We start from the raw sequence: 25217 nt of genomic DNA on the forward strand, positions 1-25217 counted from the left end.
GCATTTTGAAATCGGAACCTACCTCTCATCAACAGGCTTGAACCATACCTGAAGACATAATTGTGTGTCTTGGATCATTATGCTTACCAAGTGTATGAGTGTACTTAGGTTCTCAGGTTATTTTAATTTGAACAACTCTTTAATAGGCATGTGTAATGTAGTGCCTCATAGTGATAGTGTTCTATACTGGCTCTAGCAACTAAAGCAAGTGAATGGCTTGGATATTCTGAGGAATGAGTAATGCAGTTAATTTTTTTCTGTATTAGTGTGCCATATATTTTCTCCACCCACCCATCCATATTTAAATCTTGTGTTATTATGAACAGGAAGTTTATCAAGGCAGGATCATTAGGGCAGTTACTCATGTTTTCCTAATATAGTGGGATTTTTAACCTCACAGTGGCTGTTTAACATCATCACAGCATAAATGATGATAAAATATGTTTCTATGATATACCCTACTCATCTGAACTGCCAGTTTGGAGTAAAATTTAATAGGCTGTCAAGATGAATAATAATTGAGAAATATTTTGTGTGTGTGTGTATATATATTTATATATGTTTTACTACCAAAGGAAACTGAAGCTTTACTAACTGGAGGGGAAAAAAAAAATATCTACTTTTTTTCTTCTGCCTTTTCTAGGGTCTTTCTGTAACTCTGGCAACAGATGCTATAAGACCGCTAGTGATGGCTAAGTATTTTGCTTCTTTATTGGTGAAAGGGGCTGAAGCATTTAGACATGAGTCGGCTGATTAGGCCAAACACCACAATATCCTGTTAGTCAATGTAACAGCAAAAGTGGCCTCCATTGGCGAAAATGTTAAGAACTGTTTTCACATTGTGACACAAGTATTTGTCCTATAAATGTATCAGCTGTTTTGTCTGACTGATTTATAGTCATGTAGTGAATAGTGTAGTTAGTTATCAGGTGTCTAAGATACATGTTGTGAATAGTAAAACTATTGTTTAGAAAACATACAGTCAAAGGCTTTTTTGTGAAAGTGTATTTATACAAGAAAAGATGGCTAGTCTTAAATTGTGTGCTGTCTTATATATGGCTTTTCCATAGAACTGGTTGCTAAACATAGTTTCTGGGGCATTTGTGATGTGCCCCAGAAAATTAACTCCATCCCAACCAGACTCAGCACACTGTCTCACTTTGGGTTGTGATCAAGCTGAATCATGTAAATTGGGCATTTTTGAGCTACTAGTAATCACATAATTGGAAAACTTTGACAGAGAATCCACAAGCAGGAAGACTGATGGTTGGTATTGACTAGGTGTGTAATATTCTTCCCTCCTAGTCAACTTTATACTAATGTCTCAGGACATACTGTTGGAAATGGCTCTACAGCTGAAATAATAAATTGAATCCTGTGCTTAGAGAAGTCAGTATGACATTTGCCACTGTTTTCACATAGCCAGGATCTTGCATCTTAGTTTTCCTATGGATTTCAAGTCCTTATATCCTTTGGACATAAAAATAGGGTAGTATTGTTGATACAGAAGGACAGATACAGTCCAGAAACATTGGCTGCTTCAGAAAATATTTTTCATATATGCTGCTTATATTTCATGAGGGGTGTTTGAACTGTGTATCCAAATTTTGTTTGGTTCCCTGAAATGCCCCCTCTTTTTTTTTTTCATATTTTTTTTATTTCTAAACCTCTGCCTAAGTTCTGCAAATATTTGCATAATGTCTTTTTAGCTCTAAGTCTGGGACTAGGCCTGTTGCCACTTTTTGCCATACGTGTTGTTAATTATTTTCTTTGCAGACAGCGTGTTAGCTTGTAACCTCCAGGTTAAGGGCTGGGGATGAATTCCAAATCTTATTAGTAAAATTTTATTTCTCTCCATGTGTTGTTGATTTTTTTTCAATCATCCACAGAGCTGTATAAATACCAACATGGGTAACCATAATTTAAAGGTAAAATCTCAGGACTGACTTTCCTAAAATTAAACATATGTTCGAGTTTTATTTCAATTGAGGTTTCAGAAGTTTTATTTCAGTTCCAGGCTGCTTATGGAAATTCTTCATGGTGTAAGAAATTCAAGCTTTAATCCTCAGGATTACTTTTTTGAGAATACTGTTTCTTCCTTTGTAGTGTTACATAAAATACAGGCTGTAAATAGCTGTCTAATGGTCCCAGAGTCCTCAGAACAGCCCCAGAAAAATTTACCAAAGACATTCTGTTGATCGTTACATTCTCAACTGTTGTTCTGTCATATTACTAGAAACCTAGCAAGATAAATTGGAATGTGGAGCCAATACATATTTAGAGTAATGCAGTTCTGAACTAGGGAAACTGGCCAAGATATCAAGATGTATCTAAATATACATCAGATATATAGCTGATAGCTGAAGAAACTGAAAGATTTCCACTAAAGGGGTATGTGTGTACATATATATATATATATATAAGTTCTGTGTAGAACCCAGAAGACTGGACACTTCTGTGTCTCAAAAATATAAGGTGCCTCAAAAAGATGTGGTTCAAGAGCAAGAAGCTTACTGCTTGTGTAACATGGGCTAAATCCAAGGAGCAGGATATGTTACAGTGTAGCCATTACAGTATTTCAGTGTAGTATTACTCATCTTTCTGGCTCTGACACCCAAGACTTCTTTTATTCTTGGCAAGTGTCAACTGTCTGTCTTGACCTCAGAAACTAGTGCTGTTCTCTGACATTATGTGCCATTCCTCTGAATGTCATCATGGCTTTGGGCGCTCGGGGCTTCTCCTTGAACTCATGTGAAGATGCGATTGGAGTGGGATAGGCATACCAGTGACCTTCAGATGTTTTAACTTGGGCTTCCTGTAGAGCCAGTGGAGAGAAATGCTCAGAACAGTTTCAGGCCTAAATTAAATTCTTGTTCTGGAAGCGCAGTTATGCTACATGGTACAGCTAAGCAATATAACCATAACCTGAATTGCCCTCTGGAGAAACCTTGTTTTCTTCACTAGTGTCTTAGTTTAGATATCAAAATTAATGTTTAGTATTGGGTGACACGGTTATCCTACAGCATGGTAACAGGACAAGAAATGGACATTTAGAGAACAAGTTTCTTAACTAGGGACTTATCTTTAAAGGACTTGAAAATAATGGCTCTTTGACAATAGCACATGGCCCAGGACATTTCCTGGTTTGGTCTGAGCTTGTCTTTTTTTTTTTTTTTCTTTAAGCTTATATTTTATTAGCATTTTGGGCTGGGCATTGCCCATCCTGTAGGAAAAACAGAAGGCAGGGAGCGGACCAGCAGATGAAGATGACGAAAACTCATGAAGTCTCAGTTGCTTCTCAACAAGTGGATTAATGAGCAGCTTATTTTTTAAACACATTCTTATACCATTATTTTCAGCCAAATCAGCAAGTAGATCTACGTGGCCAAACAGGTGCTGGGACAGCAGAAAAGCAGGCAGAAATGCTGGCAGGACAAAAGGGCAGGGCTGCTTCTCTTCTGTTAGGCAGTCTTAGATTGGCTAAATTGCTTGCGAAGTTGCATCTTTGGCAGTTCTTCATCAAGGAGTCAAATATGCAGGTGGCTGGCTGGACTGCAGCCTTTGGACATACCCAGACTTGCAGAGCTGGAGAGGGAGTATTTCCAAATGTGGTTCAACATACTGTTCTCAATTTGATGCTGCCCTGCCTGATGTTGTCACAACATGCTGCAGCCAAGGATAAGCAGAGTTTTGAAACAGCCCAGGCTGTTTCTGAAAGTTTTCTCACAGCTGAAATCTGAAGAAACTGAAAGGTTTCCACTGAAATGATGAGTATCACCAAGCACTGGCTGATCTGACCCTCTGTAGTCAGAATATACCCCATTTTGCAAACTCTGAGATGTAAACAGTAAAATTCCATTGTTAGTAATTCAGTTTTGTGTATCTGAATTTCCTTTTGCTGTTTCAACAGATTATAGGATCTGACTGCAGTTCCAGTCAGGTGCTTTTGTATAGTGTTGCCAAGTACTGTCGTGCCACCACGCTTCATCATATATGTGGGTGCACTGAAGAATACACTCACATTTATAAAGCACTGTAAGATCTTTCTGGGTGAATGGCATTATAAAATGAAGATAATTATTCCAACAATTAATCCAAATATTCTATATAAAGCAGATTTTGGCATTGTGAAAAGAACCAAAACATGCAACAATTCAGGGGTAAGGGAGGAATCCTTTTATTTTAAGGATAATAGTAGTATAAAGTTAGAAATGAGTCATTCTCGAACTAATTTCTAACTGGGTGACTCATGCTCTTGGCAAATTAATTATCCAAGACAAGTGGTTCAGAAATAGATGCTATAGTTTTGTTATTGTTTTAATCAGATGGCTGTTGCTCTTACAAATAAACATGAGGCTTGATTTCAGGTGTAACATGTAGCTATACCCTGCAAATTATGCCACAGTGCTGCTTGAGGTTGTGTTACACTTGCCAAATTTTTTTTATCTGATGTTTTGTTTTCAGTTTTAGGTAGATGGTATACCTAGGTACTGGGTATCTAAAGCAGCCATGGCCACCAAAAATCTCAGCAGTGAACTTGGGCAAGGAAAATCTAATGTGGTATGTATTTCCTTCCATCCAGGAACTGTGATTTATTAAAGCCTCATCACAGGAACATTCCTATGAATAAACTTTTCACCTCAGAATTCTTAATAAATTGTTTGATGAATATTATTGGGAACATTGATATGGGGATGATGGGAAGATCCATGCCATCTTTGCTTGGGATGGATATAGTACCATATTGTTGGCTGTAACCCTCTCTCTCTGTTTTGTTTCTTTTTCTCTCCCCGTCCTCCCTCCTCCTCATTGGCTGCAGTTTGTAAGGTGGTATCACAATGCAGGTCTGATCTGATGAAACCACGAGTAATGCCGATGCCTGCCTATGATGGGAAGAGAACACAGACCACAAACTTGGGATTGCTGGCCTCTTATTAGGCAAGTCTGTTCCTCATCTTCCCCTTTCCTCCCTAGTTCCCTTTGTTCCTGTCCTTCCTCTGTATCATTAACTCATATTAAAGTTCAGTGTCACTGGTTGCTGGGAACCCAGTGTCATTGGGCTATACATACACTCTTCCCTAAAGAAGTCAGATGTTACCTCCATGTTGGACATTCATCATGCAATGAAAATATGGCACACAATTTTATTGTAATAGTTCTGAATGATTTTCAGCTGAAGTAATGAAGGGGAAAGTCTGGCCCATTTTAATGAGATGTTCGTGTTTCTCAACTATAATTCTTAAACTGGCAATTTAAGTTTCTAATAACATCAGAAATTATTCATGTTCATTGCAGATACCTATACATCCTTATTCTTAAAAAAGTAGTCTATTTGCTAATTTAGCTGAAATTATTCCTGTACTGAGACAGGAGAATGTCTTAAGAAAACTGCATTGAGTAGTCGTTTCTATTCTCTTTATTTTGTTCAGTTGTAAATATAGTAGACAACAGATCAAATAGCTATTGACATAGAGAATAACACAAATTATGTCAAACAAGGATTTCAAACAGCGTGTTTTGAGGTCAGTAACCTGTGTGCCTAGAACTTTGATCACACTGGTAACGGCCAAATGACATAACTTATGTGGATGTACATGCAAAGATAAATAGGTAGCTTTTCACTGAATTTTACAAGCAGAACAGCAAAACGTTAGTGAATTGAAAATGTGTATTTCCAATAGGCTCAAGAAGCTTCAACAAAGGAAGCTAATACTGATGAGTTAATTTGCTGAAACTGCAAGCAAGGCTTTTTTGTTTATTTGTTTGGTTTTTAAACCTAAATGGATCTTGTTTTCAATAAGCGTCATGAAGGAGGAGTCTTTCCAGGGCCCTGCCATATCAAATGGAAGACAGCATGTTCTGTCTGATGAAATGTAAGTTTGACTGCTAATTGGCCAACCCAAAGCATTGCTAGATTAATAGCCAATTTTGCTGAGAATACAATTTCTGGGGAACTGAAGCTGTTTCTTGAATCTATGGCTGAGAAAAATGGGAATTCCTTTTAAGAAAATTAAGATATTCTGATGTTTTTCAAACAGAAGTCTTTCAGATTCCCATTTCAACACTGACCCTGCCTAGGCAAATTAGTTAAAAATCTGAAAATTACTCTGGAATACTGCAACTAAATTTTCCAGTTGGGGAACATGGTTATTTTAATTTCCATTTTGGGTCAAACTGGTCCAAATACGGGTTTTAGTTTGGAGGTGAGACCTGTCTGCAAGTCCTTTCTCAGCTCTCACTACTTTTTGTTTTAGCATTGTTGCTTTTGTTTCTTTAAATGGGAGGTGAGAAGAGCAGTTATTCACAGTTTGTGAAGTGTCTGAAGATCTGTGGGTACAGAGCAATACATATGTGCAAAGTATTTAAATTCAGAACTATGTTAATGTCTTCTTCCTTTTTCCTTATGCCCGTCTGTGCTGTGACTGAAATCAATCTGCTTATAATCAAATTTAAACTTGGTTGGTGAATAGAGGCGGAGAATTGGGGTTTTTTGTTTTAACTACAGACTTTCAAGTTCACTGAAACTAGGGTTCCAGCCTGATTTCTCTCTGCAGGAAAGAGATCTCTCTCTTTTTTTTTTTTTTTTTTTTTTTAAATGTTTTCATTGATTAGGTAGTCTGCGCTAATCCTATGAAAACAGTCATGATGTGTCAATCCAGTGCTGTTTGCATTTGCCTCAAAATGTGGGAATTAATCCACTCTAAAAATTACTTGGTTTATGTGTGCATTGTTTAGTTTATATGTTCTAGGATGATCTAAGGTCTGAAAACTGGCAATGATAAGGAGGTCATAAATCAGACAACTTTTCTTGGTTTAGGATTTTAGGTCAGGCATATCAGTTCCAGCTTATACTAGATTTCGGTTGTGCCTGTGAATGGAGGCTAAATCATGTCATGTGATTTGTGGGGATTCTTTATTTTCGATCCTTGACCACTGATGCCTTGTAACCACTGCAGGAGTATTTTCCTTATACTTTCATCTGATGTGGTAGCTGTACCTTCCTTTCTGGCTTGTGTACTTGTTCCGTTGTCTTCTCCCCCCCACCCTCCCTTCCTTCTAAGAGGAAATGGAATGAAGGTAAGATACAATCTCCTTTGGTATTTTAAGTAAATTTTATAAATGGAGGAAAAGCAAATCAATTGGTGCTTGCTACTTGTAGAGCAGTCAGGCAAAAAGTAAGAGATTGATGTCTTAGCCCTATCTGTTCTGTTTTCATTGGACATACAGAGGTTTTGTAAACAAAAAAGGTATCTTTGTCTCCTGTTTTACAGGAGATACACAATGCTTTTGTTTTCTCTTCCCATGTGTGAAATCACTGGTACCAAAAGTAACTCTGTAGCTTCTTTATCTGACTTCCATGTCAAAATTAAGGATAAATACAACAAATTTGGTTAGCAGTGTTCATGAGATCAAGGAGTCTGATTTACCATCCCAGGTTAAAAAGAACAATAAATGTATATAATTAGGACTTTATATATGAGTGTCAAAATAATGCTTTGGTCCCGAGGTGTTCAGTCATATGTTACGAGACAATACAATATCTTTTGTGCTCCATGGTACTTGGCATATATGTTTCTTAGACCCTTTTAGGTTAATCATTGATTCAAAGAACTTGTTTTGATGACCCAGATGGTCTCTTTGAGTCTTAAATTCCTGTTAGACCAAGTGTGTGCTTGTATTAGTTATGTTTTATTACAAGAAAACAAATATTTTGGTGACACTAAGATTCATGCAGTGAAATGCAAGTTGCCTTCTATGCAGGAGAGACTCTGGAATTTACTTTCTATTGTTTGGGGTTTTTTTTCCCAATGTATCTAATGAGAAGACAGAAGTCTATGATTATAGTTCTGTTTTTCTTTTTTCGTGTGTACATAGTTTGTATTGACCTTGTGAAAACCTGAAAGCTCTAAATTGGCCTCTTGAAACAAAACGAAATGCATTGCACAGAACAGACTATTCACCGTAATATTTACTCTGAAAGGTCACCAGTCCCAGAAATATCAGAGGATGTAACTATGGCAAACCAACCCAATGTTAGCATAATGTTTGGTTGTTTCCTTTCTTTGTTACTAGGTAGTTGGAGCCTTTAGGAACAGATTTGTCATTTATAGCACAGCCCCTTCCTACACAAGACTCTCATTCTTTGCAAACATGGATAAAAAAAGATATTTTTAAAAAGATTAGCATTTGAGTTTTATTGTTTGTGGTTTCAGTTTAATCTCACAAGGACATACTGAACATCTTTTCAGCATCAAAAACCTAAAAAAATCTTTGGTTTATCTATCTGAAAGCAAAGTCATATTGTTCAAGTACTAAAGTTTTAACTCCAGATTAGTTGTGGTGTTTGGACTTAACCCTGTGCTTAAATGCTTGTATATTTAAGTTTGATAGTTAAAGATAAGCAGCAACACTGAAGCAAATACTTAGGTACAAGATAGAGTGAATGGGAGCAAAGGAGAGTATATTTGAAAGGAGATTTTTAGCTTTTTTACATACCTAATAGTTTGAATCCATTACCTGAATGACAGACATATGCTTCCCTGCTACTGAAGGTGGTTGAGAATAAATACCAAAGGTGTGGTGTGCTTCCATTTGGCAGTGATTCCCATCTGTGGACTAGTTTGGAAGAAGGAAAATAAAAGCTCTGTGTCCTTTCTACCCTCTGATGGACACTCTGTGTTCCCTCCCAGGTTAGAGGAGTAAGCCAATTTTGTCTGCATTGGAGATATGTGTGTCTAGCTAGAATAGTTGAGAGAGATGCCTTTTTTTCCTCTTCCATGTACAGGCATAGAAAGTCTGGTTCCCTGTCATTACCTGATTTGTAATCATTAATATCCATGGGAATTTCATGTCAGCATTTAAGCTCTGGGAATACAGATCAATGCCAGTGAAAAATCTCTGTGCAGATGGGTATTGATAGGAGAACCAGTTTCTCCTCCTCTTCAGATGTGGCAGTGCTGAATGAGGAAGAGAGAGACTTTTGTAATTGTCAGCCATTCTATTGTCTTTCAAAGTGCTTGCTTTGAAACTGTCACTTCCCTCCTGATGGCATTATGAAGGACCATGTAAAAATGCTGAGTTGAAAAGAAAGTGAAGGCATTCAGCCAAGCAAAACCAGTATGTATACAAACATGAGGGTAATTTTCTATGGGGGAGCAGTCAGGAGCAAAGGCCATTGTTTTCTCTACCAAATGCTCTGCCACTTGTTGCAATCTTTTTTTTTATGACGATGAACAGTATTTCTCAATCAGTAGGTTGTGAACTTGCATGTTTTCCAATTACATTTTGTATATTTAATTTTGATAGTTAAAGATAAGCAGCAGTACACTGAAGCAAATACTTAGGTACAAGATAGAGTGGATGGGAGCAAAGGAGAGTATATTTGAAAGGAGATTTTTAGCTTTTTACATACTTAATAGTTTGAATCCATTACCTGGCTTTTCCTTTTTTACAAACTCACTGCAGAATAGAAACTATGGCATGGAAAAAAAGATGATTCACTTCTAACATCTATTTTATCTTCACTGGCTTGTACTCCTAAGTAATAATCAAGGACTAGATTTTAAATGTTTACTAATTTGGGTAGTTTTATTTGAAATAGCTGAACTAAGGCACTGAAGGTTTTTGTTTCCTGTAGAAGAAGGGCACCAACAGCTCTGCCAGTGATCAGTTAAAGTTGTGGAGAGTAAATGCACCTGCAAATTAAATTGCAATTGTCTAGTTGGACACAGAGAAACAGAGGTATTGGCAGGGAAGGTTTTAGAAGGAAAAGGTTCTCACTGTTTTGTGACTGCTGCATGCTTTTTTTCAGTTGGGATGAAAGACGGCAACCACAATCTCTAACCTCATCTCAGAACTTCCAGAGGATAACTGTAGAAACCACTTAGGCCACTGCAAATGGCCACAGGGATGGGCAGGCTGGTAAGACCAGACTACACCTATGTACTCTTCTGACTGTTGTTCCCTAGTCTTGGCTATTGTTGTTAGATATGCAAGTCATGTTCTAGTTCAGACAACTTTTTCCAGGGAGCATTCATACTGCTTTGCCTGGACACTCAGCTTGGTGCTTGGGCCAGATCTATCTATGCCCTATTTGTCATCAGTGAAGTGAAAGAACATTCCTCCTGAGGGCTGTTCAGACCACCAAAGCTAAGTTCCTGCTTAGACAGAGTGCCTTTCTCCATCTTTCTCTCCCTTGATGAAAGTGAAGGGGAGGTGAGCTTCAACTCTGTGCAGGGGAACAGGTCTTTTCTTCATTAAATCAACAGGTTTTGTTTAAGTGTCACAGAAGGCATAATTGAAAGGAGCCTGCACCAGGTGGTGGGTGGGGAGGGAAGGAACTGATAGTCTCGATATAATCTTTCTTGGCCTCAATCTGGCAAAGATTTAGGCATATGACTAAATTTATGCCCTTCACTTCCTCTGTCATCTGCAGTCAGTTTCCCCTCTCAGATGCGTTAGTGTTTGGGGAAAGCAGGATTCTCATGCTAGCTAGCTGTTGTCACAAGGCTTAGCTTTCCTGTGATCACACTGATAATACTAGAGCCCTTTGAGTCCCTTTTTAAATACTCTGTCATTGCATTTTCCAGATAAGATTTCTACACAGTTTTAGAGCTGTTTTGTCCCATTTGATTTACACATCTATCATTTATCATTATATAGTTAATGTTTGACTGGTGGTCTTCTAGTCCTGCAATTTAAAGTAAGGGAAAAAGAGCATTAAAATATATTTTTAACACATGTCTACCGAAGGTCCTGCGTATGCCAAAAAAGTATGGGTTTTTTCCCAGTTCTGAAAAGAAATTAGAAAGAAATACTGGACTCCTAGACTTGGCGCTTTCCTTTTGATATGTGATAACGTGAATATACCTAAGACAAATACCTGATTTTTTGCAAGGAATGTTCTTAATATTTTAATGTTAATTTATTAAGCAGTAGTGTATTTGCTTTATTTTCAAAGGGATAAAATTGAATAAGAACTAGTATGACTTTCCTGTAATATAGAAACAGGATAAACATAGAAGTAACCTGAATGGAAATATAAACAGGAATGGCAGAGTGCCAGCTACCCCTTGAACATAAGTCTGCAGGCAGCTATGCCGGAAGTCTGTTTCATTACACTCTTTGCATTGCATACTACAGTTTGTGTAATTTGAGAAGATGTGTATGTGCTCCTCATTACCACTTCTCTCCAAGATGTGACCAAAGCTTTGTAGCTGGCTGGCTTTGAATTAGAATAACACCACTGGTGCTCTGTAAGATTTTTTTTTTTGGTGCTTGGGTAATGGATTTACATGTGGACTGCATCTGTTTGATGCTTATTTTAGCATAGCCTCAGACCAGGGATATGGGAGCCCCACAGAATGAGAGGGGAGGAGCTAATCCTCATAGGTTCCTAAAAAATTTCAGGCCAAGTTGCCTGATGATAATAAACCTGAAAGGGTGGGGTTTTTTGTTTCGGGTTTTTTTTTTTTTAGTTCCGTTGGTTTTCAAACTGTAAGGGCTGGAGCACAGCACTTTTGATCCTGTGGCAGAGTATCTTAACCACAAGGCAGTCATTAGCTGAAGCTGACTCATAGAGTTAGAGAATTGCAGCCTGGCTCTCTGTGCTTATAAACAAATAAACAGAGGTAATAGAAAGCTGGGTGTCTGAGGTGCAGGCAGGTATGGAATAATCCATGAAGTGTTTGCCATGCAAATGTGTAATATGCAGTGAGTCTATCTAGACTTGTTGTTGTCTATCGAGTGTTGTCTATCTAGACTTCAGTAAAGCCTTTGACATGGTTTCCCACAGCATTCTCCTGGAGAAAGTGGCTGCTCATGGCTTGGACGGGTGTACTCTTCGCTGGGTAAAGAACTGGCTGGATGGCCGGGCCCAAAGACTGGTGGTGAATGGAGTTTACTCTGGTTGGCGGCCGGTCACAAGCGGTGTTCCCCAGGGCTCTGTGTTGGGGCCAGTTCTGTTGAACATCTTAATCAATGATCTGGACGAAGGGATCAAGTGCACTCTCAGTAAGTTTGCAGATGACACCAAGTTGTGTGGGAGCGTTGATCTGCTGGAGGGTAGGAAGGCTCTGCAGAGGGACCTGGACAGGCTGGATCGATGGGCTGAGGTCAATTGTATGAGGTTCAACAAGGCCAAGTGCAAGGTCCTGCACTTGGGCCACAGCAACCCCATGCAACGCTACAGGCTTGGGGAAGAGTGGCTGGAAAGCTGCCCAGCAGAGAAGGACCTGGGAGTGTTGGTTGACAGCCGCCTGAATATGAGCCAGCAGTGTGCCCAGGCGGCCAAGAAAGCCAGTGGCATCCTGGCTTGTATCAGAAATAGTGTGGCCAGCAGGACTAGGGAAGTGATCGTGCCCCTGTACTTGGCACTGGTGAGGCTGCACCTCGAATCCTGTGTTCAGTTTTGGGCCGCCCACTACAAGAGAGACATTGAGGTGCTGGAGCGTGTCCAGAGAAGGGCAACGAAGCTGGTGAAGGGTCTGCAGCAGAAGTCTTATGAGGAGCGGCTGAGGGAACTGGGATTGTTTAGCCTGGAGAAAAGGAGGCTGAGGGGAGACCTTACCGCTCTCTACAACTACCTGAAAGGAGGTTGTAGAGAGGTGGGGGTTGGTCTTTTCTCCCAGGTAACGAGTGATAGGACAAGAGGAAATGGCCTCAAGTTGCGCCAGGGGAGGTTTAGACTGGATATTAGGAAATTTTTCTTCACTGAAAGGGTTATCAAGCACTGGAACAGGCTGCCCAGGGAAGTGGTTGAGTCGCCATCCCTGGAGGTATTTAAAGGACGTTTGGATGAGGTGCTTAGGGACATGGTATAGTGGTGGTCTTGGTAGTGTTAGGTTTACGGTTGGACTCGATGATCTTAAAGGTCTTTTCCAACCTATACGATTCTGTGATTCTGTGAGTCAGTATAGCAGACCTGTTCACTGTTCTGAGTCCATTTGTGTCCTGGATTCTTCAGCATACTATGTGTTTGTAATCCTTTTCCCACCAGATTGCTGGTTTACAGTGAAATCTATAGGAAAATATTTAAAAATAAACAAGTAGTTTCTACCTACTCCTGTTCAGAAAGGAAGACAGAAATACTGAGTAAACATTAATATTGCAAGAACTGGAAGCGTCCTTGGTTTTGTTTGTTAATATTGCACCTCTACCTGGATTGTTGTCTTGCAAGTTAGACTGAAAACTGAACTGGCTCACAGGGTTTGTTTAGAAAGTTAGGATAAAAGGAAGAGGAAAAATTTACTTTGCTTGCACCAAAGTGTTAGAAACTGAACCTGTAATACATGCCATGACTTCATTGATGGATGTTGTATGTTCCACCTAGTTCTTGATTTGCAACAACTTAAATATATATAAAATATACAGAAATTAATATAAAGGGATGTAGACTAGGTAGTAACATACTGAATGTGTATATGAGGTATGAAGGCAAGAGAGTGCAGTACCTCTTAAAAACAATACCTGCTTTTGGTCAGTTGTGCAGTGATGCGTTGTCTCATAAATAGTATGGATAAAAAACCAGCAGACAGCAGGTCTTGAGCCAACTGCTCAACTGTGAGAGTAGCAGGACAGTTTATTTCTACTTTTGGTCCTGTTTTGAGGAGGTGACATTATCACTTCTGTCATATTTCTTCTGGATTGTGTTTTCTAAGATGTTCCAGATTTTCAAATACTAAGTATAACGTGAGACCTTCTCATTACCAATTTAGCCCCTGTGCAGAATATTAGAAGAGCACAGGCTGTCTACATCACTACACCAGGCAATGAGTTAATGAAATGTGGTGCTGCTTTACCTGAGGCTCACAGCTGATGCAGAATAGGATGGACAGTTCATCTGCTCCCAGTTTCAGCTTTATTAATGCAAAAGGCGCAGGTCTTTTTCCCCTGAATGCCAAATGGATTGCACTGTAGTTTGCTTGTGCCCAAAATAAGCAATGCTATATGCACCTGAGGACATGAGATTCCTTCATTTTAAACCCTTACAGATGATCACATAATACATTAAACATACTCTAATTTTATTCCCTTTGTCTTAGTTTACATTGCAGAAGAGCTGAAGAATTCTGAAATCAAAACTGAAGAGGGTATGTAAAACCTTTCTAAAAGGTCATTCCAAAATTAAACAAGTGTAAACAAAAATAATATGAAAAAGGTGGTATTTTGCAGTGCAGAAATTAGTTACTGTGATATTCATCAGTACAACAGTCTGAAATCATTTTGATAAAGCAGCACATTAGTTTGAAACTTAATATTTCCACAATGCAAAAAGTTTGGAAAGTGTTTTCATCCATTCCTGCTGGAGAGCTTACAAGATCAGGGAAACTTGCACACTTAGAGTTGAATCTATCCCTGTACATAAAACCTGTCAATTGATTTGGACAGTCTTTAACATTTCTCCATTTTTATATTTTCTCCAGTATTATTTGAGGTGACATTTGTTGTTGTTACATGCCGTTGGTCTACACCTGAACTTGTCAGTGATTTGGATCATATCCTAACAGTATTTTCCTGACATTCTTCTATTCAGCACAGCCTAGTCCACTTCTATCCTAGGCATAATTGTGCAATATTTACAGCAAAATATTAGGGAAATATTTAATTAGAACTAAAAGATTGGAAAGAGCCTCAGAAAGGTGTCTAGGCCTTGCCTTCTCCTTGCTCGAAGTCAGGATCAGCTCTACCTAGACTGTTACTCACAGATATTTAACTTTTCCTAAAAACTTGCAGCAACGGACAGTTGAGTCTTCCAATGCAGTCTAATGCTTGTTTAACTTCATTCTAGAAATGTCTGCCTCAAGTCTAAAGTGAATTTCCCTTACTGCAGTTATCACTTATGAATTCTTTGTTTCTCAGCAACTGTGATGTATTTCCTTTGCTGTTACCTGTTCCAGAATCAAATATCCCTTCAAATCTTTCATTTCCTAGCCTAAACTTGATGTTTTCATTTAATCCTGTTAGTTATTCCTGAAGTTTAGTGCCTAAAATTCGTTACAGTACTTGAAACAGGTACTATATTCCATTGTAGAGTCAATGGACGGGCTGCTATCCTATCACAAGGAAATGTAAGCGTGCAATTAAAGGTGGTCTTGCTTTTGTTAAGAGTAAGGTAAAAAGTTGACACCCTTCAGCTGAGATACAGTAACTGCCCATGTGTGTGCTCCCAGTTATGCTGCAGTTGCAGAAAAAAACAGGTTTGCAGGAGTGATCCCCTGTTCTGCATTGGGATGGTTGTATGTGCAGTCAGTTTCTGTGTCAGGGACAAAGAAGGGGACAATCATTGCCAGCTGGGAGCAGTAGCAGCAAGGATTCCTCATGCCCTGAGAGGTTGGAATTAACAAGGGGAGTTCATAAAGCGTAACCAGCCAGCTGCCTAGAACTGCCAACAAGTGGTATGAAGGTCCCTGCCAGTCCAGGCAGCAGCCTTCTGGTTTTTAGTTTAAACATAATTCAGTAAGTTAGGGAGTTCTCAAAGAATTTCAGAGTTTTGGAAGCACTACAGCTCCTTCTAGCAGTAAATGTATATAGCCTGCCTTCCTTCCTGCCTTCTTCGGGGCAATTGCTTTTGGGCTAGCAATGACAGCAGTTGCTTATGCATTAGGATATGAGGAAAATTTGGAGTGTTTTAATAATCTTCAGAACACTGGTTCCTGGTTTTTAGGAAGAAAATTTTACTCGTTCTTTTTTCTCAAACACTTTTTCTTCATTTCCCCAAATTCATGCACATGTCTTTCTGTGGCTTGCTCCCAGTTACCTAAACAGAATATTCTGGTCCCAGCCAAGAAGTGGAGAGAATGTCATGTTACCTCTCATGAAGGAGTTTCTTAATACAGTATGCCTTTCTGGAGGCACTTAGAATAGCTCTTCATTCTTTGTAGGTGTTTCACAGTGGAGGGCCTGTGTCCTGTACTAATTTTAGGTGTAAGGAGGGGCCATGATGTGACCTGTTTTTACTTTAAGGACAGCCATCCATGCAGTGACTGGCAGTTTGTATAAAGAAATGACATTCATGTGCAGAGCAAAATTCAATTAGTGTTTCTTTTCAAGTATGCACATGACACTGCAGCACAGTTCACCCAGTTTTATTTTATGTCCACTTGATAGTTAATACATTTCATTCAGAAAATGTGTTTTTACACTTGGATGTCTCAGTGCTTAGGGAGTAAATCACAGTCACAAGATTTCACAAGAATCAAAGTCACAGTGCTGCACAGGGAAAGCCAAGATACTAAAAAAGCATGAGGTCAAACGCATTCAAGGTCACACCAGTCCCTCTAAGCTGCTGAGGAAGCACGTGACAATGTAGACAAAAACTTGAACGTTGATGCTGATGCCCAGGTACCTTTGTGTGAGGTACGAGGCATAGCTGGGATCACGCACACGGAGGCCTGCGAGACATAGATACCCGAGTCACAGGCGCGTGCGTGTGGACGCCCTGAAGCGAAAATGACATCGCAGCCGGTTACAGGGGCAGGCCTGCCCGGTGTGCGCCAGCGAGCAGGGTCACGGGAGCAAAGTCACCCTGAAATGGGAGCGGGTGCCAGCTTCCAGGGTGACCCTGCCCCTGCCAGCCTGCTCCGTGCGAGCGGGGGCGACGGGGGGCCCGCCCCGAGCCCGGCGCGCTCCCGGGGCTGCTGGCGGAGCCCCGCAGGTGCCGGGCGCGGCGCCCGGGAGCGCGCACGTTAGCCGGGGGGGGTCGCCGCGTCCCCGGCGGAGGGCGGCGGCCGCCCCTCTGCAGCGCGCTGCGGGCAGGACGCCTGCGCCGTGAGCCGCCGCCGGCGGGGGGGCGGGCGCCGCATCCCCAGCGCACGGAGCTGCGGGCAGGGGCGCCGGCATGAGCGGAGGCTCCGCCGCGCCCAGCCGGAGCTGAGCCGGGAGACAAAGGCGAGAGGCTGCCGCCATGGGGGAGCAGCTCCGCGCCCAGCCCGCCGCCCCGGCGGGGCCGCCGCCGCCCGCCGCCGCCTCCTGCTCGCTGCTCGGCGGGCTGCTGCAGAACGGCTTCCACCCCTCGAGCCAGCCGCTGAGCAACGGCGGCTGCGGGGAGGCGTCGCACCCGCTGCTGCTCCGCCCGGAGCTGCCGCCGCTCAGCCACGGCTCCCCGGCCAAGAAGTGCAGGCTGCGCCGGAGGATGGACTCGGGCCGGCGGCACAGGCCACGTAAGTGACGAGCGTGGCGGGCTGAGCGCGGCGGCACTGCGGGGCGGCGCTGGCTCGCCTCGGCTCAGCTCGGCGGCCCGGCCCCCTCCGTGCGGCGCCGCCGCAGCCCGGCCCGGCGGGCCTCGACATCGGCCCCCTGTCAGGCGGCCGCGGGCCCTGCGCCGCCTCCCCTGCAGAGCGCCGCCCGGCCGGGGCTGGCGGCCGCCCGGCTCCCGGCGCCGCGGGCGTTCCCCTCCCGCGCCGGCGGGCCGGGCGGGCGGAGCGAGGGCCCCCGGTGCCGGCCAATGCGGCGGCGGCGCCTGGGCACGGCCCCGCTGCCGCGTGGGCCGGGCCCGCCCTGCGCCAATGGGGCGGCGGCGGGCGGGGAGCGGCGGCCCGGCACAAACGCGGGCGGGCGGCGGGCGCCAGCTTTGCGCCGCGCCGAGCACCGCGTCGGGCGGTGCCCAGGGTCCTGCCGGCCTCCGCCGCCTCCCGGACGCGCCCATGAAGCTCATAGTGCCCAAGCAGCGCTGTAAGTAACGTCCGGGCGGGGGCCGACCTGGGTGCTGCGGTGCCTTGGGAAGGCTCCGCCGTCTGGGTACGTGCTCCTTCCCCAGACGTTGTGAGAATTAAGAAAAAAATTAGACCTGGGAGCTGAGTGCAAATTATTCTGACTGGGGGCGGGGGGGGGGGGAGAGTATCTTGCAACCACGATAAATTTGTGATATGCTCCGTATGAGCATCGCCTGTGGCTTTTGGTTAGTTGGTTTGGGAGGTGTTAGTGAAGTGGCTGTCTACTTCATGTTTTGTTTTGAAGCTAGGAGTCTCGGGCATCCATATTTGTGATGTACTTAATTGTATAAGGTTTGTTGATTAGTAGTAGGTTTTACTTACTCGATCACAGCTAGCTTCTTATATGTAGGTATGGGGCTATTGAATAATTCCATTGTAAACTCTACAAGTAAAACAATCCAATGGAAGAAGTACCCTGTTTCTTAGCGCTCTCACTTCACTGGCCCTTCGAATAAAGCCAACAAATGTTTGCTTCTTTGTTAAAAGTTCAGCATGTTCCGAAAGGGTAATCAGGGATAGGCAGGATCACAGCTACCCACTGCCAAAACTTAAAGATGTTTCTACTCAGTAGGAAGTAGTGTGCATTCAGCTACTCTGGATTTTTTTTTTTCTTTCTTTTGAAATGAGTACTTAAAAAACTTTTCTGTATAAGCAGAACAAAATAGTCAGAAACAGCCTTGAAGAGCTGCATCTTTCACAGGGCTACTTATTAGCCAGTGCCTTCTCCAGCTTTTTAAATGTTTTTGCTGAGCTACATATACCACTTCCCTTAGAATGTTCTCTGTATTGATTAATCATGTAGTGCTTACAGCACCTGTTGATAGTTAATTTAGTCTTCTACCAAATTTAACTTATCAATGACCAAATCATTCTCTGTCACAAACTGCTTTTGTAGTCTTTGTCCAGCTTCACATTTTTATTCAGCGACAAAAACTGCAGAACTTGGACTAACTTACATTTTGATTTGGTGTAACTAAGAAGAGTCAGCACTTGTATATCAAACTCTTCATAATAATAAAAACTATTTTGAAGCAAAGAATAAGGCTTTTAGGGATTCATGTAATCACTTGAATAAGAAAGAATGAGGAATGTGGATTTTCCTTCCCATCTTGAGGGGAAAAAGAGCCCAGCAGAGTAAAGAGCATAGGTGACTGGCTATATTGCCTGAGATGTATGACAACCGAGTCCTCAGTTGTGGGGTTTTAATGAAATGAGGCTTTAATGAAAACAGCAGGTGAGGGAAGTACTTTGTAGAACTATTTTGTGGGCAGTTTCTTTGCTGAATAAAATACATCAATTCTTGCTGATCTTTTTAATTTATATGGTTTATTTTGTACAATGATAAATTTGCAACTTAGTGTTAATCTTGCAGGAAAATATGATAGCATGCTGTCACCAGCTTAAAAAATTCATTAAATTACACTCAAATTCTCCTGGGACTGAATAGCTTTCCACTGTATCCATCTCTAGTGAATACTACCCAGTCCCATTTTACTGGGTTTTGTATTTAATCCTGGCCTTTGCAGATGTTTGTTCTGTGCTTAAGGACACATTGCAAAATGAAGTGCAGTTGCCACATGGCATGTAAGACTTCAGTATTGATTGTGGGGTTTGCTTTGCGTGGTGGAAAAGATAATGAGGTAATTGGCATTTCCCAATATTTCGACAAAGGAAACCTATCTTTGTGCAGCAATTATTCCTTCAAATCCTTAACAAATTATAGGTTTTCTTGATTGTTTTTACTTTCTGCCAAAGTGAGGTAGACTTCTATATTCCCAAGTCTTTTTTCCCCTCTGAGAAGGGAAGATTCCTTGTGAAACCAGTGTGCTTTGCTGATTAGCCTGCGGTGAGAGAGGATCTGGGAACTTATATCCGTTTGACTTGCCTCCTGCTTCTTCTGCTGAGAAGGGTTTACATTACCTTTCTGTATTGCAGCCCTGTGTAATGAATACAGAAAAGTATCTGTTATGATGCCTTGTTCTGTGAAGTGCTCCAGAAGAGAATAAAATACTGAAATGGTGTGAATTCTGCAAATTTCAAAAGCCTGCTAAAGTGTCATGTTGTTCAGTTTAAATATGATCTTTGAACAGAAGAAAGAAAAAGAGCAGTTAAGTGCCTTCATCAGTCCCTGTGAAACAGTATTGTAGCCAAGTAAGGACACAGATTTCAGCATGGCAGTTAACTACACTGGTGCTTCACAGCATTATTCCACATCAGACATAGGGAAGAAACCAGCTGACATCTTAATTCTATTGCTTTTCTTAAATTAAGGTAAAGCTTTGGGGTCTCTAATCAGCATCTTGCATCTCGCCCCAAGTCAGTTGGTAGCTGTTAGGGGTCAAAGAATGTGTGTTTTGAGGCAGCATGACCGTTTACAACTAATATGCATTATAATTGCCGTGGTTAATTTCTAAACACTTCAAGCTGTAGCTTCACAGTAAAGAATGCTTTTGGCCAACAGTTAAATTGTTACACCTGTGATGTTTGGCTGCAGCATGGTTATGTAGTACTACTGAAGGCCAGGTGGAAACTGTGGAAAACCTAGGTTTTTTTCCACCTGTGGTGATGTTAAATAGGGAATGCCATGATTATATAGTATATTTTAGTGAAGAATACAGGAGTGAAAATAGTTTTGGTTGCTGTTGTTTGACACAGTAAGTACAACATTATCGGTTACTGAAATTTTGTCCAAGGCATTGGAATATCCCACAATCTTTTAAGATTAAGAATTTCTTCAGGTGATATGCTGTGTGAAGTCAGTCCCCAGCTGCTTTTAATGTAGGTGGAAGTGGGGATTGCCTAAGGAATAGGACTGGTCATAACGAACTGAACTAGTTGGTGTGTTGTGGTCCAGCATCCCGTGAGTTAAAACTGCATATCTGCCTTACCAACAAGATAACGTGTTTCCAACAGGAATGGGAAACTTGTGCAGATCACTTCCATCAGGCTGGGTGCTGTTAGGTGCAAGAATGAGATTCTCGGTAGCTAATCAATGCTTCTTGTACCTTTAAGTTTGGCTTTTATTTGTTAGCGTTTTTTAATGAAGCTATACAGGCTAGGTAATGACCTAGTCTCCCAGTGCTATCTTCAGAAATCAGTTTGTGGAATATGACTACGTATGTGTAAATGGTCACAACTGTTTAACAAACAGCTCTGTGCTTTTGGGTTTGAAGTTTTTTGGTTTGGGTTGTGTTCTTGGTTGGTTTGGGTTTGTTTTGTTTTGTTTTTTTTTAATTTTCTGGTGAGGAGGTAGCCCTTGCTGTTGAAAATGAACTGGAAGGCTTCACCTGATATATGTGCATGATTTATTTAGCTCTAGCTTTGTAAGGTTTGAAGAAATGTCCGTTACTAAGCAGATATAATTAATTTTTTAAGCTATATATTCTATTTTTGTTCACAGGAAAACAAATGCTTCTGTTTTACAACATGTTTGGATTGCTCAAAATAAGCGTGTAAAATAGGAAGAAGTAATTGAAAGATATATGTAAGCTATTATCAACAGCGCTTTTAATAGAAAGCAGCTTTCAGAAGCTGTGAGAATACTATCCCATCTTATGTGTGACTCTTGTTTTGACACCCCCCCCCCCCCCCCCCCCCAAAAAAAAATTTTTGGCTTTCTCTCCCCTGTTCTAGTCCCAGTTAAAACAGGAAGTTCTTAGATCATCAAAGCATCAAGCAATGCAAATTAAATGCAAATGAAAAATGTAAATGAAGTAATAGAATTTCATCATATGTGCATCCAGGAAGAAAAGCAGCTGAACCTAAGATGTAAGAGATCAGAGTATTGATACCACCATTCAAATTATTGATAAAAAATTGAGATACTGTACCTGTGTTCAAGGAAATACAGGTCTTGTAGGAGAGATGTATAAGCTGCAACAGTTTTGGCAAAAGAAGAAACTGCTGCAAATTGGTCATGGATAAATCTAGGGTCTAGGTAGAGGCAAGAAAGTTCTAACCAGCAGGATTCTGGCACAATCTCTTTCTGTGAGTTGAGGAGTGAAAAGATTCAGCTAACCTTATGTGGTGGTTGTTTAAACATATGAAAAGGATTACCCTTGGTTATCCTTTTTAATGGGGGGAAATATTACTTAGTGACCTAGGAGCTCCCTTTCATTCTTGCTTCCCCTGATCTTGTCCATGTTGTGATTTCATATTTACCCTCCACACCCCCTCCTTATATTGTATGTTAAGCAGAGGGTTTTTAAAAATCAAATGTGTTCCATTCTGAATGTAATACGCCTTATAGGGATAGCCTTACAGGTTCATACTCTTCAAAGTTTGTGCAGAAACTAGGTAAAACGTATGATGGAATTTCTCATGAGTGAACCTTTCCCCCAGATAGCACAGCTGTTGGTGTGCATCAGGTTACCTAATTATGCAACGCTGTAGATACCTTCTGTTTGCATTGTCACATGCTTCTGCAGCTAAATTTTGGAGTAATGGAGATTTTTATCTCAAGATAACAAACCAGTAAGTAGTTGGTGCAGTTTAACATAAAGAGAATTAATTTCCTTAAGAAGATAAGCAGAGTCTTTTGATTTATGCTAGGCTTTCAAGAATGCATGATTCATCTTGACACTTTCTGTATCAGTTCTATGGGACCTAGAACTAGATTTTATAGTGTTATTTTTAATGACTTACTGCAGTGTAGCAATACAGTAGAATAGTTTTATTTTCTCCATAGTAATAGATTGCATCGATCCAGTAGTTATACTGCATACTGACTTTGAGCAGATTTCTCTCTTCTCAGCATAACAGTCTTATCAGACAATTTTAGTTGACATGCATTTTTTACACTGTGAAAACATTTCTGCAACATATCCAGTGTCTTCATTTTTCATAGTAAATCACACAGTTTTGAATAACTGTTATCAGCTTAAGATGTGGATGTGACAGATTCCACTTTCTTCTTCTTGCTTTCCTGGCTTTTAATAACTCAAGAAACTGGACATTTATTCAGGTTATCAATGAAATGCTGGACTTCCAGTTTAAAACAAACAAACAACCCAAACAAAAAAAAAATCACAATTTTCCCCCTGTTTTCCCTCAAGTCTATGGAGACGGTATCTACACAAATACCTTACTTTCTTCATACTCCCTGGTTGTAGCAGTGAAGACCCTAATAGTTTTGGTGGCCTCTGAATGGTCTTACTCCCTGTATTCAGGGAGGCAGCAAAACCCAGGAGCACCTTGCAGTCTGCATGCATGCTCCCATTAGCACCGCATTCACTGGTGCCAGGAAAGTTGAAGTGCATAGGTACCAGCTAAGGTGGGTTATCTAAAGATACTGAAAAGAACTGTTGGTGCTTCAGTGGTGCATTTTGTTTTGGAACATATTGATAGTAACAAAAGATACAATGAATAATTTTTTAAAATAATCACTGGATTACAGAAGTGTTTCTACTGTCATTCCAGTTGTACAAAAGTTGTATGAATTTCAGTGGGACTTGTCAGAACTTTGAGACTTGGTTTTTATCCTAATTGGTCAACCAGTCAAAATAGTTGTCATCTTTATGGCAAGTGATTCCATTCCAACATAGTTTCTTCACAGCTGCTAACATCAGCTAAGCTGCTGTTCTGTGTAACTGAAATATTGGTTGTTGTGGACTGGTCTTGTGCTCTTTATTTGTGCTGAAGAAAACTTCTGCTGTTCCAAGAGCAAAGTTCTTTTCTTTCTGCAGCTCTCTGTTTGGCTTGCAACAAAATGAAAGGAGCTTAGATTCACAGAGAGAATAAACTAAAAAAGTGTTTTGGTATTTCTGCTTGCTTTTTAAATGTGAGCGTTATGTGTACCTATCCCAAGGACTGTACAGACTTGAAGTAACTTCATAGTTGTTTTCTACAGTACTTACTTTTTGTTAATAATTTAGTTATGACTCCTCAAAATGTTAAGATAGAAAAGTAAATGTCTTGGCAGTCATTTACAAATAACTCAGCTGTTAGTACTTAACACTTTTATTGCTGGACTTGTGTTTGATAGGAGGATGGAATGCTTCTTCCCTCTCTTAAAGATTAAATCTACACTATAGCTTTAAAGCAACTGTTGGTGCAGGTAGATTGTAGCAGATTTTATGCCCTTAATGTAGAATATTGGAAGTTGGCTTACACTTAGCTACAGACTGGTTCTGTATCGCACAGTCCAACCACGCTCCTTTTAAAATTAAACTTGCTGCTTGCATAGTTAAGATACATCCGTGGAGGAGACTTACTGTTCCAATGGGACAGGTAATTAAAGTTCTCAGTAGGTTAAATAAAGATTTGTGTAAACCACTGATGGGATTGGCATCCTGAGCTCCACTGCATTGTAGCGTTGTACAGTGTGGACCAGACCACTTTTGCTTAAATACTTACTTTCTACTTCCAAAAGTATTTGAGTTACAGATTAGCGTATGGTAACATATTTTTCCTCTTTAAAATAAAGCCTATTTTAAAAACACTTGCTTTGAATTCTTCCCACTTCCAGGAATTCTCGTGCATCTGCATGGGATGTGTCTTCCCAAACCTCAAATTAGGCTTCATTTCAGTGTCTTTGTGTCTTGCAGTTTGTAGGGCATGGAAAAAGAAATTAGGCTTTACAACAGATAACAGTAGGTGCTCTTAGAAAAACTGAACTGTAAGCAAGCTACTTCATGGGAGTTTATGCATTATGCCTGCCTTGTCCTTAGGGAAAGGGGAGAGAAACTGATGATTCAATTATTTGGCATACAGTAGTGGAGCAAAATAACAGTTTTCAACATTTGACACTTAAGGATTGGTTTGAGGGGGGAGGGTGTATTAATAATTGTGAAATTTAGACTTTCTAATTATTCAGCCAGACAAGAATGATGCTGAGACCCTTGTGGTAAGAAGTAAAAGACTCCAAGCTCCCTTCAGCCTGAAGTTGAGTAACTTAATACTGATCTGCGATTACGTGAGGAAGAACAGTGTGATCAGTAACTCCTATGCTTATTAAAATCTTTGTCCCAGGTTGTTTACAGTTAGGTTCACTAGCAGAAAAATCAGTAATGCATATGGTGTCCATGGTTTGGAGTTTGTATCAACACAAAGTTGGGATGCCCTAGTTGGTATAATCACATCTCTAGCAAGTCTGCCTGATTCTCCCTAAAAGCAGAGAGATGACTGTGACTGCTATTTTAGAAATGTATCTTAGATGTTAGCCACGTACTCAGTACTTTTAATTTAACTTCTCTAAGAAACATTACTAGCTGCCTCCTTCTGCAGTACCTGTGTATAGATTTTGTATTCTCACTTCTTATTGCTTCATAAAATTACCATAGTCATTACCTCATGAAGTTCTCCATAGTCATTTTCTCTTGCTATTAACAGAACAAAGGCTTTGGTAAACCTAGGCCAGCTGTGGCAAATATATATATGCTGAGAAGCAAATAGTGGCATTTCTTGTATAGTTGTATGATAGGCTAACACCTATACCAGCAAAGGGAGCCTATGCTCAAAGAAAAGGACTGACAGTGGTAAATATCGGACTTAAAACAGCTCATTCTC

The 25217-nt window shown here is 40.9% G+C and overlaps 1 protein-coding gene across 5 annotated transcripts in view; it reads left to right on the forward strand.

Moving 5' to 3' along the window:
• PANK1 (pantothenate kinase 1) overlaps positions 1 to 25217 on the forward strand; it is a 50060-nt gene that overhangs the window by 4499 nt on the left and 20344 nt on the right. Inside the window, exons 2-4 of one of the 5 annotated variants that reach the window (XM_075504881.1) lie at positions 4465 to 4560; positions 4820 to 7077; positions 9812 to 9921. Coding sequence is in view for 2 of the 5 variants with exons in the window: in XM_075504879.1 (XP_075360994.1) it covers positions 16904 to 17159 (256 nt within the window). In the remaining 3 variants the exon portion in view is untranslated. Of the gene's footprint in view, positions 1 to 4464; positions 4561 to 4819; positions 7078 to 9811; positions 9922 to 16792; positions 17160 to 17539; positions 17671 to 25217 lie in introns of those variants that run through there. The other 4 variants (XM_075504882.1, XM_075504883.1, XM_075504879.1 and 1 more) reach the window with 4 other exon arrangements.

This window comes from Mycteria americana, chromosome 6 (genome assembly GCF_035582795.1).
Source record: "Mycteria americana isolate JAX WOST 10 ecotype Jacksonville Zoo and Gardens chromosome 6, USCA_MyAme_1.0, whole genome shotgun sequence".
NCBI lineage: Eukaryota > Metazoa > Chordata > Aves > Ciconiiformes > Ciconiidae > Mycteria > Mycteria americana.